General features: G+C 43.7%; 1 protein-coding gene across 8 annotated transcripts; it reads right to left on the bottom strand.

The window, feature by feature from the left end:
• Positions 1-2,999: 2,999 nt before the first annotated feature.
• MEIG1 (meiosis/spermiogenesis associated 1) lies at positions 3,000-14,866 on the bottom strand. 8 transcript variants are annotated; one of them, XM_040701891.2, is made up of 6 exons: positions 14,760-14,866; positions 14,244-14,339; positions 12,758-12,890; positions 11,069-11,231; positions 9,383-9,502; positions 8,452-8,809 (listed from the first exon to the last, which is right to left on the bottom strand). In XM_040701891.2, the coding sequence occupies exons 3-6, from the start codon at positions 12,859-12,861 to the stop codon at positions 8,747-8,749; spliced, it is 450 nt and encodes a 149-aa protein (XP_040557825.1). In that variant the 5' UTR covers positions 12,862-12,890; positions 14,244-14,339; positions 14,760-14,866; the 3' UTR covers positions 8,452-8,746. The 8 variants fall into 8 exon arrangements, with proteins under 8 accessions (XP_046799219.1, XP_040557825.1, XP_040557832.1 ...); XM_046943263.1 differs by lacking the exons at positions 11,069-11,231; positions 12,758-12,890; positions 14,244-14,339; positions 14,760-14,866 and adding exons at positions 3,000-3,696; positions 7,372-7,470 and having other exon boundaries at positions 8,415-8,547; positions 8,654-8,809; XM_040701898.2 differs by having other exon boundaries at positions 8,452-9,502; positions 14,715-14,866.
• Positions 14,867-14,949: the final 83 nt, after the last annotated feature.

Genomic DNA, 14,949 nt, shown 5'->3' with positions numbered 1-14,949 from the left:
GTCACCGCATTCGAAGACCAAAGCACCGCAGCTTCAGAGATGAAAGAGGCGTTCAGTCAAATGATGGAGGGTTCTCTGAGCCTGCCTTTGTCCCGAGCTGAAGTGCTGGGTGGAAGTCAGAAATCCTCCTCCAGCCCGCAGGCGTTTGCTCCCACGCTCACTGGTTGGTGAAGAAGGATCTCGTGGAGGGCTCTTCACGTCATCTTGATCTGCTCAGAAAATAAATCCCACAGGTTGAGCAAGTGCTCTTGACCTATGGAAATGTTACGGGTAGTTTTGCATTGGTATTTCAGCTCTTGCTTGTATGCCTGAGCTCTGATCAGTTCCAAGGGTTGGGTAGGTCTGGCTGGAGCCAGGGATGCACCACACTGCTGGAGGACAGGGGCTGTGGCTGCCCCTGTGTTGTGTGCTGCATTTAGTCCTGGAGTTACGGCTAAAAATGGGCACAACCTTCTCTGTCACCCAATTAAATACTAATAATTAAGAACAGATGCAAAATCCAGACACAACCTGATGAAAGCACCAACCCTCACTGAACATGCATAGCATCTGTAATGCTGATGGAGGAGCCGAAGACACCAACCAGTTGCACTTAAGCTCACTCTACAGTGGTTGGGTTTCATTAGACCAATACAACCATTAAGAATCATGGAATCATATGAGTTGGAAGGGGCCCTTTAGAAGTCATCTGGTCCAACTCCCCTGCAATGAGCAGGGACACCACAGCTCCACTGGGTGCTCAGAGCCCCATCCAGCCTGACCGCGAGTGCCTCCAGTGATGGGGCATCCACCACATCTCTGGGCAATCTGTGCCAGTGCTTCACTACCCTTACTGTAAAAAACTTTTTTCTTATATCTAATTCTGCCCTCTTTTTGTTTGAAACCATTTCCCCTCGTCCTGTCCTGTCCCAACAGACCCTGCTAAAGAGTCTGTCCCCTTCTTCCTTAGAGCCTCCCTTTAGATACCTGCTGTTTCAATATTGGTTTCACTTGTATGGCTCAGTTCAAGGCTCCCTGGGCCTCTATGGCTGTGATTCTATGATAAATTATGTCTCTTTGACTGGATGGCAACACTTGTTTGGCAAATGCAGGGTCTCACTGAGCTGTATCCTCCTTCCCAACAAGACACATTTGGATCATTATGTGAGCAATGTCCCGTGGGTCTGATTTTCCAGGAGGTGATGTCCCCCAGCAGCACATATCTCAGTGGGACCGCTGGGCTGTTGCACGTGGCCCTGTCCACGAGTTACACACACAGCTGAATCCCTCCGGAGGCCGGAGATGAATAACTCTTTGTGGCAGGAGTCCGCAGGGGAGGGCACAGGTCGGTAGCAGGATGTATGACCAGGCAGGGGCTGTCTCACATGAGAAGACTGGAAAGCTCAGCTTGGCTGCTGTGGTGAAAGAGTGGCCAAGAAGAGATTTTGTGGGTTTATTCTACACATGAGAAGGAGTAAATGCTAGGGAACAAGCTAAATGTTTAAGCTAATGGGTTTTGCTGGCATGGAAGCAAATGGCTGTGAATGATGTTCAGACTGGGAGATTTCAGCCTGTCCAAGAAGGGAAGCTCAGGACAGCCCTTCAGATGGAGCTGTGGGAACAGAAAACAAAACTGCTTAAAGGATGAAGTTTGGTTGGCTTATGAGAAATAAAAGAAGGTGAGAAAAGGGAATCGGCACTGGAAATCAGATGTCCTTTTCAGCAATAAGTCTGCTTTCCACAAGTCCAAGCTCAGCAAAAAGATGATTTGGCAACACATACTGTGCCACCTGTTGCACTTAAATGCATTTGGTGTGGCCTCACACCCACAGCCAGAGCTCCAGCATCACGAATCCCACTGGCATCATGAATGTGAGCGCAGGCTCAGTCTGTGCTATGGGTTTAGTTTTCTCTCTACCATTCCACTGAGCTCATCTTTCAATGTCTGTCAAATGTGAAGTCTCCCCTGGAAAGTGGGACCATGACTTCAGCCTTGGCATATGGGGTTAAACTCCTTAAAATTTAACCTACCCTAAAATTTATCTTGGCACTCAAAATACATCTCATCCACAGAACAAATGCTAGAAATACCCTTAATGTATATCCCATACCTTACGTGGTAGGGTGATGATGAACCTGGGTGCTTCCACCAATGCTCTCTGATGCAACATCACACAACAGAGCTGTGGTTTAGGATGTTTTGTCACATTTCTAAGCTCAGGGGACCCCCTGCGCCCTCTTTACTATGTGGCAGAATAGAACTAGTCATAAAATCATAGAATCACAGAATCATTAAGGTTGGAAAAGACCACTAAGATCATCTCATCCAGACATTGAATGATCTGCCCCATTTGCAAAAACTCAATCAAGTAACAAACTGTCACCATCAAGTTCACAACAAGCATGTCTGTGACTGCCACAGTCTTATTGCCCCATAACACTGAGTCACTGCGTTGTACAACTCCAAGAACATACATTAATTTTCGGTGAAGAGTAGGAAAGCTTTTCTGTAGTAAAAGGCTAACTATATTTTAATGGGAAGAATAATACAAAAAGACATCTCAGATGGTTTCTCATGGTTTGTTGTGATCAGGTTGGATGCAGTCTCCCTTCCCTCACTCCTGTTTAGGATGCATTACATCTCTCACCTATCAGGCAGTGAGGCACTGGCACAGCTGCCCAGAGAAGCTGTGGGTGCCCCATCCCTGGAGGTGCTCAAGGCCAGGTTGGATGGGCCCTGGGCAGCCTGAGCTGCTGGAGGCATCCAGCCCATAGCAGGGGTTGGAGCTGGAGGGGCTTTAAGTTCCCTTCCAACCCAAGCCATTCTATGATTCTATCACAGCTGGCGGTGCTGAAGTGCCCACGCTGTTTCAAGGTTTACTCACTACGCTTGAGATCTCCTTTCTCAAAAACAGCTCTGGCATTGCTCCCAACAAATAGATTGGGCCCATAAATCGCAGAGAGCTTTGGATTCCCTTCAGAACATCAGCACCACAAATTCATAAATAGCATACATAATCTCTCCTTTTATAATTTATTTATTCTGAAGGCCATCATGTGGTTTTTCCTCCTCTCTGGGTGAAGACTTCATTCAGCACGCGCATGAAAATTTTATTACATCCCAAGGCTAATTATATATCCTCATCAGCGATGCTGCTGCCTGCACAACCCCATCTGCTGGAGGTCGGTGCCATGTCTGCGTATTTCTGTCCTGAGCTCGTCACTGAGCTGTGGTCTCTGCAGGTCCTTCCAAGGGACCTGGTGTTCCAGATGCAGAGAAGCCGTGGATACTCCATCTCTGGAGGTGCTCAAGGCCCAGCTGCGTGGGGCCATGGGCAGACTGAGCTGGTGCATGATCTAGCTGCTGGCAACCCAGCCCGTGGCTGGTGGTTGGAGCTGGATGGGCTTTAAGGTCCCTTCCAAGAGGAGCCATTGCATGATTCTATGGTTCTATCACCAGCAGAAGGGCTGGCAGCATCACTGGTGTCCCCTGCATGCTGAGGGATGTGATTTTGTCCACGTTGAGGCTGTACATTTGACTTTGCATGCGCTGCACAGATATGCCCTGCTGAGGGTTTCTGAAGGTTATCTGCGGGGAAAAGCAGGAGCCAGATCCTTTCTGTAGAGCAGTTCCCAGGGCCAGCTGTACTCATGGCTGCATGTAAGGACTGAGGGGTCTCTAAACTGACGCTGAGTGGAGTTACAGGCACCTTCAAACTGAAAAAGAAAACAAATTCCAAATTCTGCATGGGTATTTCTAGCATAATCCATCTTTAATGCAGTAACCCAGCAAAAGGTTCTCTCTTGCTTCTCCTGGCTTATAGCAACTTTCCTTGAGTCTCTTCCTTACTGTAATTGGACATCTTCCTTTAATCAAGGATTCATGCATTGTTTCATGGTGAATGGAAAGATCCAGTGACACTGAGACCCAAAGTGCACTCAAGCATTGCTAAGATGACACACACCGGCACTCGGCGCTGGGGGCTGATGTGAGGAGCTCCTTCCTGCACATGTGCTGTGGTCACCAGCTGGGATGTGGGGAGGGCGTTCATCCGTCAGCAGGAGAAAAAACAGTAACAAAAATCACCTCCTTTTCTTCCCATGCGACAACGGAAGGGGCCGCGGGAGCCAGGAGGCAGTCAGCAGAGGGAGACGTGGGCTCACAGATCCAGCACGCAGCCCCATCCCATGGCATCCCTCGCTGGCTTTGCCATCTGCTTCTTCCCATCATGAAATCTCAACTGAAGGTCACAGCATTTGATAGCAGATCGACAGAAAACACTTTTTTTGGGGAAAAAATATCTTCAAACAGAGAAACACTTCATTAAATATAAATATGCATCACAATTTTTTCCCTCTTTCACATGTGACGAGTGTACAAGCAATGCAGCAGCATCCAGCTCTTCTCTTCATTTGCCTGGCAGGCTTTGAGCAGAGGCATGGCTGTGAGCTTCCCTGTGAATAGTAGGGGAAGGTGCTCCAGCCCACACCAGCTGCTTCCACAGGTAACAGCCATAGGATGTGAGGAAATGGCCTCAAGTTGTGCCAGGGGAGGTTCTGGTTGGATATGAGGAAATATTTCTTCTCAGAAGAGTGGTGAGGCATTGGCACAGACTGCCCAGGGAGGGGTGGAGTCACCATCCTTGAAGGTGTTCAAGAAACGTGCAGAGGTGGCACTGAGGGATGGGTCAGTGGGCACGGTGGGGATGGGCTGATGGTTGGACTGGATGGCCTTAGTGGTCTTTTCCAACCCTAATGATTCTATGATTCTGTATCTGAACTCATCCTCCAGATACATAAATCTCCCCTCTCTGTTGAAATAGTGCTCTGGTCCCACAAAATGTTAATCCAGTGACTTTTAAACAAATCTGTCTCTGTAGTTGCAAATGTAGTGATCTTCATTAGCAATCTGACACCTCCTGTGCACACTGAGCAAACCCGAAGAAGCAGCTGCACGTGATGCCCTGCTTCGTGCTCTGTCCCCTGCCAACCGAGCAGCCCAGGCAGGGCACTGTGCCTTTGGATGAGGCGTTTGGGTGTTCCTGCCAAGGCTCCTGACTAACATCTGCAGCAAGGAGCTGGGACCGCCCCCCAGCCAGCCAGAGTGGAGCTACTGCCAGCAAGGGAGGAGGCTTCTGTGGGTACCAGATCATAGAATCATAGATCACAGAATGGCTTGGACTGGGAGGGGGCTTAAAGCAGATCCTGTTCCAATCCCCTGCTGTGGGCTGATTGCTCCCCACTGGATCAGGCTGCCCAAGGGGGCCCTGGCCTTGAGCACCTCCAGGGATGGGGCATCCACACCTCTCTGGGCAGCCTGTGCCAAGGCCTCAGAAAAGTCAACTTGTGGCTTACTCCTACACACGCTTATCCTTCCCTCCCTTGACCTCCTCTTCCTCTTTTTAGGCATTCCCTTCCCTTTGTCTCCATGACCCATGCCCTGGGCCAGTGGGATGTTGGTTAAGGGCTATTCAGAATCACAGAAATAGCACATATCAGGATAATGCTAAAATAAGCATGCACACAAATATTAACAGCAAGTGATAACAGAGATAAGTACAAAAGCCAGAATTCCTGGCTCATGTGGTTGATGGGCAATTAGAAGAACTAATCCAGCCTTTGTTTATAATTGTTAACATGATTAGCGTGAATAGTATGGGTTATTTTATGAGATTTGAGGGACTTTCTTCACTAGAGGGCAGCAGGCATGGAACAGGCTGCCCAGGGCAGTGGGCACAGCCCAGAGCTGCCCAAGTTCAGGAGGTGTTTGGACAAATGTTCTCAGACATAGGGTTTGAATGTTGGATGGTCCTCTGTGGAGCTGGGAATTGGAATCCATGACCTTTGGTGTGTCCCTTCCAACTCGGCATGGTCTGTGATTCCACGGTTCTATGAGTTCACAAAATGACCTATGATCTGGCAGCACCTAACACAAATTGCTGTAACATACGGAAGAGACCAGTGGAACCAGGGAAATATGAGAGAGCGTGCAAAGAAAATACAGCAATTCCATTCAAACTGCCTCCAGAAAGGCTTCACTCTTTTTCAACAGTGTGAGGCACAGTGACATTGGCAGCTGCTGAGTTAAAGTTCTCTTTAACAGAGTTTGAAGCCGTTTCCAACAACTTGAAAGTAGGAAATGATGTCTAAAAATTGAAAGGTTGAGGCTCAAGAGCCTTCAGAACTGGCACTGTCCACTCAGGAACCAAAGTGAACAGCGAAATGCTTACACTGATGTATCGTGTGGTAGTTGAGCTGCTGTGACTGTAAGGCAATCAACTGTACAATCACTTTCAGAAAATACAGCTGCGTAATGAATTCAAGTAAAGGCTGAAAATGTTGAAAAACAGCCTAAAATACAAAAACACAGCTTTATTTCCTCTGTGTGACCAGATGAATTCAGAGGGGATGCATCCTCGCCATTTCATTTGTAACTGTCAAACACAAAGCCCAAAAAGTAGGTGTTGGAAAGGTTTGTTTTAGCACCTCTTCTGAGCTTCACCAAACACAGAGGGCATCCATCTTTGTCTGCTACAAAGCCATAAAGTGAATTAGAATGAGCCTGAGTACCTTGGACTTATAATAATAACTCAAGCAAGCAGCCTTACACCAGATTAATGTTATCTTGTGATCACAGACATAGCTGAATTCAGGCAAGAGCCCCATATCTGTTTCTCTTTCAGCAGAAAAGGAACTGCTTTGGCTTCACAGCTGGGCCATTACACAGCTGAGGTATTAAAAATGGTTTCAATAACCTTAAATTTGGCACAACTTGTGTTGCAATATGAATACAGTCTGGATGCCAAAGGACAAGTCTAGCTGAAACTGTCACCATCAATACAAGACCTGCTTTTTTGGTAATGGAGTGAGTGAACTTTCAAACATGGCATTAGGGCTGCACTGATTACAGGGCTTTGCTTTCCTTTTCACTCTGTTAATCTTTTAAACATGACAGTGAGATTCAACACACACAGAGCAGAAAAAAATGTTAGTAATAAAATCTAGGCTGCTCACTCTCTTTAAGCATGAAGAATCTGCCAACTCACACAAAAAGAAAAGCATTTCCAAAGTGGAATGTGAATTGCTGTCCTACTTGTCTGAACCAAAAAGAAGCCCTCGTGGGCAGTATGAAATGCGTGCTCACTGTTTTAAAGCATAATGCAGAAAAAATCTGCAGCACTGCAAAAACATGAGGTGCCATCAGGTAAAACGAGGGAAGCACAGAATAACCTTTTACGTTTGCTTCAATTTAAAAAGGCTTCTATTAAAAAAAATCAAAAATAAAAAATTAAGCTTTAAGAACTTTCCTGCTGTTTTAATTCTGCTTGAATACCCAACTCTGTCTTTATTATAGATTGATAAAATGGCAGCACCAAATTCATTCTCACTTACTGTGTGTGTGCTGATTCTGTCATTTCTGCTGATAAATTTATCTGTGTGTTTTTTGGAAAGCTCTTTCCATATCCACTGGAAGGTCTCTTTTTTCGGAACCTGTGGAGAAAGGGAGAGCTTCAATCATAAAGTGACAAAATGGATGGATTATAATTGTTCTGTTCCTGCTATTTGTTTGCAAAGCACAAAAAAGGCCTCTCTTACAAAGTATGCACAAAGCAATCAAACAAGAGAATCTGAACTAAAATTTACTGCAGTGATGCTTTGTTGCGATCACTGCAGAACTCTGTTTATACAACACCATGACCTTCCTGGAGCAAAAAAGCTTCACAGCTGCTTCTAAGTACCTTCCAGTTGTTTCTCTAATAGAGTCAATACAAAGCTGGGCTAAAAATCTCCAAGTCGTCTAAATAAGGTGACTAGAACACTGCCACCTATTGCCAATGAGATGCTTTGAACATCGTATCTATACTGCTTATTGTGGCCCTCCACTTTGCATGTTGAGCTGGCCTGTGCCTTAGTTTCAAGAGAAGAATAACCCTAGGATTATTATATATGTTAAAATATACACTGCCATACAGAATGTCCTCCTGCCAACATCTACATCCATGCCTAAAACTTGGTTGAGATCACCCTGTGCTTTACTCTAGAGACAAGAGGTATTAATAACATATTTTCTGTAACTACCATGAACACACCTACTGGTTTAGATGACAGTCAGCCTCTGCAGGTCAGTTATCCACAGTTTGGGCAGATTGAAGCATTATACTTAAAGTGAAGGTAACTATGAGGTACCTCACATTTACCAAATGTCTCAATGTAGGAATGCTTGTGGACAGCTTCTGCAGAGCTGATAGCACAGCAACAGGCTGGAGCTACATACCAACACTGACAAGAAATGCACTGTGCTCAGAACAGCCAATTGCCCTCTGTTCAGAACAAAGGACGTAAAGTGAGAAGCTGTAGATACTGACACTGTGATATTTGAAGTTAGGTAAGACGAATTCTGCCCAGGAACCCCACATATCATTTGCATAGGTTACCTGCTATTTAATATTGAGATGTGTTCCAAGATCTCTGTGCAGTTTTGTACTCCCTGATCCCACTGTATGTAAATCCACAATCTTTTTTTTCTTTTCCTCCATAAAACAGCATAACCTTCCACATCAATGAATGCTGTAAGGATACGTGGTGTGTGAGACAGTTTATTTGTTGATGCAAAATTGGCTAAGGGCCTCACAAAATTAGGATAATGAGGCAAACAAAAAGAATAAGCACTTACAGAGATCCCGACCCGATGGTGTTAACAAAGACAGTGACCAGAAATAAACCTGGTGGGTTGCCCTCATTTATAAGAAGTGGCATGTGGGAATGTTTATTCCAGCAGGGTTATCTGATCGAGGACTTCCAAATGAGGAAACAATCCAAAGGAACAGACCTGCTTCGTGTCAGTGATTGATAAGGAAACACAGAGTGTGAGAAAGTTCATTTGAGTAGAGCCATTTGATGAAGGACTCCTAAACTGGGCTGCTATGGGCAGAAAGGGAAACGCTAAGCAAACATACTGGGGAATAGATCTGACACAACTAAATAACTAAATAAACAGTAAACTAAAACAATAAAGTTTTCTGCTGGTTATTGCAGCTGCTCTCCAAGGGCACTACAATCAGCCTTTTGGACTTACTGGGAGCCTCGTAGCCCTTAAATACACCAAGAGACTGCAGCTGACATGAGCTGGTATCAACAAGATTGTTGTTCAGAGTAAAGATTAATGAGTCTACTTATAAGGGACTTTGCACAGTCACACCAAATACACAAAGTCCCTTTGCAGCTTTTTATCTTTTTGATATCAAATTATCTGGAATATGTTCTGTAGTCCTCATTCTACCCAAGAATGACATTTACACTTTAAATGCTGGATTCCACAAATCTCATTTACTTACAGATCCTAACTAGCAAAAAGATTTATTTAAAAATGTACAAACTTTGGAAAGTAGCAAAATTAATATACATAAACTTTCACTTTATGAACATCTTTGTCTTCACATTCTCTTTGCTTATTGTAATAATAGAAGGTGTTGTCCTTTCTCTGAAGCTTCTTCACAAATCCAGTTTCTGGCCAACACTCTACCTGCAAAGAAAACAAAAGGGTATTCATTCCCTGAACAAGTTTGCATTGAGTGATGCTTGTGCCCCATGTTGTAGAGAATATAGGGTATATGTCTATGGGAAAACAACATTGTATCTGAACATACTTGGGATTAGCTTTCTTAACTATTAAAAAAGATTGAGAACAAGATGTTAGAAAACAGTTTTCTGGTCTAGTATAAATGATTTTTTGATCAGAAAAGTCTCAGAATAGGCAGGATGAGTCCTGCAGGATACCTGCACCACCATGGTGCTGTTCATCATTCACTTTGTGAAGCTCTGAACGTACAAGTGCTCAGGCCTTTAGTTTAAGAGATTTATAGCTTTGATAGCTATCTCCAGCTTGAACAACTATGATTACTTCTGATCAGTCTGAACTTTAAAAATCAAGTAATAAGAATCTCATCTCTCTTTCAGGCAGAGCTGACAATAGGATATTACACTACAGCATTCTCTGATTGGAGAGTTCCAGAAGCAGTGGTTTCATTCTGCATTACTTTGGCATACAGTTGAGTTATGTGCATTCTCTGTCTGAAGATAAGAGCTTTAACATTTGTTACAACCACATTGCAATTGCATCGTTAATCATAACTGCATTATGGAAGCATAATATGGAGTAAATACAACATTTTGAAATGTCTAAAACCACTACCGGATCCTGGCAAGTTTCAACAGAACACATTTTAAATCAGCACAAGTGATGCTCTTCAGTTTTTACGAGGATTTAATTGTGTGTGGTTACACACTGCAATAAATCTTGAATGGACTGATCCTACCACACTAGTTGCAGCATTTATGTACATAGAAGGTTAAGGTCTTTTAAAATTGCATTTTTCATATTATATATGCTGCTTTGGAAGATCAATTACAGAAATTCAACACAGGTAGCACACTGTTTGCTCTATAAACCTCTGTTGCTCTTTTGAATCTCAAGAAACCACTGAATATCTCTCATCTGATGTGCTAGGGAGTTTTGCCATCAACTGTAATGAGCAGAAGCCCAAGTCCTGGATGTGCTCTGTTGACAAATGCCAACACAACTCCCTGTAACACAACAGCTGCCATCAGATATTTCTACTTTGGACAGTTTCAATAGAAACCAAATTTTGAGTGTGCATGACATTTGATTATGCTACTATGCAATAGCACAGGACTGAGTTCCTGGACAATGTGTTTCCTATCAGGCCCATTGGCAGAGATATGGGGAGACTTTACAGAAAATTACCCTTAATATACTCCTTTCCTCAAAACTGAATGAGTCTTTTGGACAACAGCTTCATCTAGTCAAAGAACTCTGTGTGATATTCCTAAATGCTAAGACATGGGGAACAAAACCAGGCTGGCTTGTGTTTCTATTTTGCTTCTGCAAAATAAATTACTCTGCATGGCTAATAATTGCACAAGAATTCAAGTCAGATCTAGGAAGAAAAAAAACCCTGTATGAGAAACCAGCATAATGACAGGAAATAAGAGGCACTTTCAGCTTTATTTAATAATTTAAAGTGAGAGAGGAATTCAGTCTGATAATTCTTGCAGTTTTAAATCTTACCGTATCAACTTGTTTTACTTGTTTATATTCAACTTCATCTCTGTACCCAGCTTGCTGGAATCTGTATAAGTTCTCTACCTCATCTGACCATTTTTTGGCATGACATATAGATTTTGGCTTGATGTCAGCTTTAGACGTGGCTGCAGAAACTTCTGACATTTTCCTGAAATTAGATTTTTGAAAAGGAAGTAGAGAAGACAAAAGCAAGTGATCTTGTTAGGATGAAATAGAGATGGGTAAAACAAAATTGAAACAATAAAGTACAGCCATTACAGTGTCTTCCTCTCCAAGTCTGAGGTTAAAAAAGAAAAAAAAAAAACAACACAAAATGGCCTGGGTTGAAAAGGACCACAGTGATCATCGAGTTTTAACCCCCTGCTATGTGCAGGGTCACCGACCACCACACCAGGCTGCCCAGATCCACATCCAGCCTGGCCTTCAGTGCCTCCAGGGATGGGGCATCCACAGCCTCTTTGGGCAAAAAAAATCATTATAAACAATCAGAATAAAATTAAATGCACTAGTTGATCTCAAACCCACGACACCCATACTTCTCTATCTAGGAAACTGTTATCATGATATTTTTGCCACCCTGAATTAATAGTGCTGCCTAAAATTTACTGGTGCACGTAGATGCATAAAAAACAAAGGAAACCCAGTAATTGTTTCTAATTTCACATCTCCATAGTCACTGCCCCTTTGAGACGGGAAGTTTTTCAGGTTTTTCTTTCCTCCTACTGAAGGAACACCAAAATGGCAAGCACAAAATGAAGAAATGGGCTGTTAGAAAGAAACATTCAGGATAGGTGAGGAACAGAAGGAAGGAATGCAATGCCAGTCATATGGCCACAATGAAGATGACAAAGAACTGGTTCTAAGAAATAATTTGGATGGGGTAAGAAGGCACACAATCTACCAACATTCATCCTAGTCAGTGCTTGCCCAACCAAAATCTTACTGATGCTACTGACTCTCTCCCCACACAAAACCCTTCTGCAAACAAGGTAGAATTTCCTTACTTAGCAAGTTCCAATGTCAACTGAGAGTTCAAAGAGTTGAAAGCTGGTGACTTATCAAATGCACAAATGTTTTTAGTCAGTTAAAAAAAGAGTAGTAAAGAAAACTGCAGCTTGCACTTCTTTAGGAAAATGATATCAAGAATTGCTATCATAACGTGGAAACTGAAATCTGCATCTCTGTCATCTAACATATGAGCCACTGGGAAAGAAAGGGCCTTTCATCCCTAACTGCATACTCTTTGTTAAGATCAATAAATAATATGCACAAAGTCTCTCTTCTAGCAACACTGATCTATTTCTTGCAGTTCAGCACTCCAAACATTAAGAGCTCTGCAGCTCTTACTGGTGTTTTGTAATTGAAGGCAGCCATTTAGTAACAATAACTAAAGAAAAAAAAGTAATTTTCACACCCAGTTATGAGGTGTCAGATACAAACTAGATGCTCAGCATATATCCTTATTATAAATCTGTAGTGTAGTATTGTTATCTCAAGATAATTCTTTAATCTCTTGCTGCTAAGGGCCCTTTTGTAGCCATTATATAATTTTGCTGTTTAGGTTAGAGAGCCACTGTCAATCTGGGACTTGAGAAAGACTGTACTGTACGTAATGGCATTAGATCTTAAATTAATAATAGTTCAGCACTTATTAAGTATCTTATGATAACTTACATGTTACTGGGCTTAAGTACTTCTTTAGAGGATGTGCTGAGTTCATCTGATGAATGCAGTTCTTCGAGACATCTCGATGCACTTGGCATTTCCTGACTCACCATTATTTTGGATTGCTTGCCCACAGGTCTTCCTGCTCAAAAACACGTCTAAGTGTCACATAAAGTGTCAGCTTGGTGACTTCAATCATTAAAAAAATAAATACATTCTGATATTTTTTAGGCTGATATTTCAACCCTTTAGAAACGGCACTCTTCGCCTACTGCAGTGCCCCCTGAGTTCCAAGCACAGAGCTGGTCTCATTGTACAAGAGCACAAGGTGAGCCATACTCCAGACTACAGTTCAATAAAAAAAACCAAAAGATAGCAGACAGATGTAAGTAAGTGAAAGAATGCAAGACAGTGGTAAGAAAATATAATTCAGCAAAACACTAGTGCTTCTTATGCAAAGAGATCGCTGAACAGTGAACTTTGCTAAAACAGTGTTTGCCTACACTTAATTCAGAGGAAACGGTGAGATTCCACATACCTCTGTTTCACCTTTGAGAAAAGTTTTTTAGGCCAATGACAGCTTAATTTCAATGGAATCCAAACCAGCCTGGGCCTGCGTATGTTGTTTCCTTAATGCTTATACAAATCAGCACTCACACGGCCTATCTGGGGTCCTAGAAGCATTGGTGAGATATTTCCAATGATTTCAACAGACTTTACATGGGAATCCTTGAATTTTCCAAGGTATTCAGGCAGGTGTGCGGGCCCTGGCCTGATGTTACCCTGACTGAACAAAATCCAAGAATGGATGAGGTTGGCAGTGAGCTCTGGGTCTATCTGGTCCAGCCCCCACTCAAGGAGGACACCGAGAGCAGGGTGCCCCAAATCACATCCAGGCAGCTTCTGAAGATCTCCTAGGAAGGAGAATCCATAAATTCTCTGGGCAAGCTGTGCCAGCGCCCTGTCACCTGGACAGTAAAGTTCTTTTTTCTTTAATTTATTTTCAGAGTTTTTTTTTTTTCTTATTTTCCTGCATTTCAGCCTCATCCAGAACATGAAATAACTACTGGACATATGGGAAATTGTCAGACAAGGCAGATGCTAATATTTGAAAGATTTGCGAATGCAGGTGTATTTACAACAAGGCGTGGACACCTCATAAGTGAACCTCAGTCCTGACCAGAAAGAGGGAAAATAAGACCAATGGTCTGTATAATTCATGTTTATGTAAGTGCTATTTGTATTTACATGGGTGCCTGTAAATGCATTGCTTTCAGTCTGTGTACATTTTCAGGCTGTCTATGTGTGAAAATGGGCACAGTTACTGGGAATATTACTCTCGTGCCAGCTACCTACTGAGAAATGAAACACAGCAGCCTGCTTCTGTGGCATTGGAACAGAACTCCCTGGTATTTGAAGTCTTTGGTGTCTGGCTTCCCTTAACAATATTAAGCACTACCAAAAGCTGAGAAACTAGATGTAACTCGCTACTTACTTCTTTCAAGTTACTGAAGCTGTGTAGTATTTGCCTCTCATTAAATCAGTTGCTCCTCAGTGCTGCTTCTTTCCCCAAGTTTCTTCCCTTTGTTTCCTTAAAATTCACAACGGAAAAGAACAAAACTTGTTCAACAGAAGATTGCACTCAAACAGTCACCACTGCCAACAGTAGAGACAAACTGCTCAGAATATATCTTCTGTCCACTGTTACTAAGGCAGAGCTCAGCACGAAGGCAGAGCAAGACTCCCACCACCTAACCATGAGATCCAACACCTCCTCTGAAGCCTGAGGCGTAAAGGCAGCCAAGCCCCAACCGATGTAATTCCTGCCCCATCCCACGTAAGGAGGGGCTCCACACAGGACCGCCCTAAACAATCCCTCACGCCACGGCCACCACACCAACTCCAGCCTCTCTGCACCACCACAAACGACTTCCACACCGTCCTACCACCATGACTCCAGCCCTACCACCACACAGCCTGCTCCCACATCAACTCCCCTGTCCTGAGAGACCTCGGTGCCCGCCGGGACTGGCCCGCCCGGGGATATCGGCGCTACCTCACAACACCAACGGCCGCCGCGCCGCGCCGTTGCTAGGCAACCGCCTCCCGCCGTTGCCCTTTTAAGCCCTTGCTCCCGCCTCTTCCCCCCCTCGTGCGCCTGATTGGCTGGCAGGAGGCGAGCTCGCCTTCCGATTGGCTGA

The sequence above is a fragment of the Gallus gallus genome, chromosome 1 (genome assembly GCF_016699485.2).
Source record: "Gallus gallus isolate bGalGal1 chromosome 1, bGalGal1.mat.broiler.GRCg7b, whole genome shotgun sequence".
Taxonomy (NCBI): domain Eukaryota; kingdom Metazoa; phylum Chordata; class Aves; order Galliformes; family Phasianidae; genus Gallus; species Gallus gallus.
Note: the sequence above shows the minus strand (reverse complement) of the source record. Positions and strands in the feature narration are given on the sequence as shown.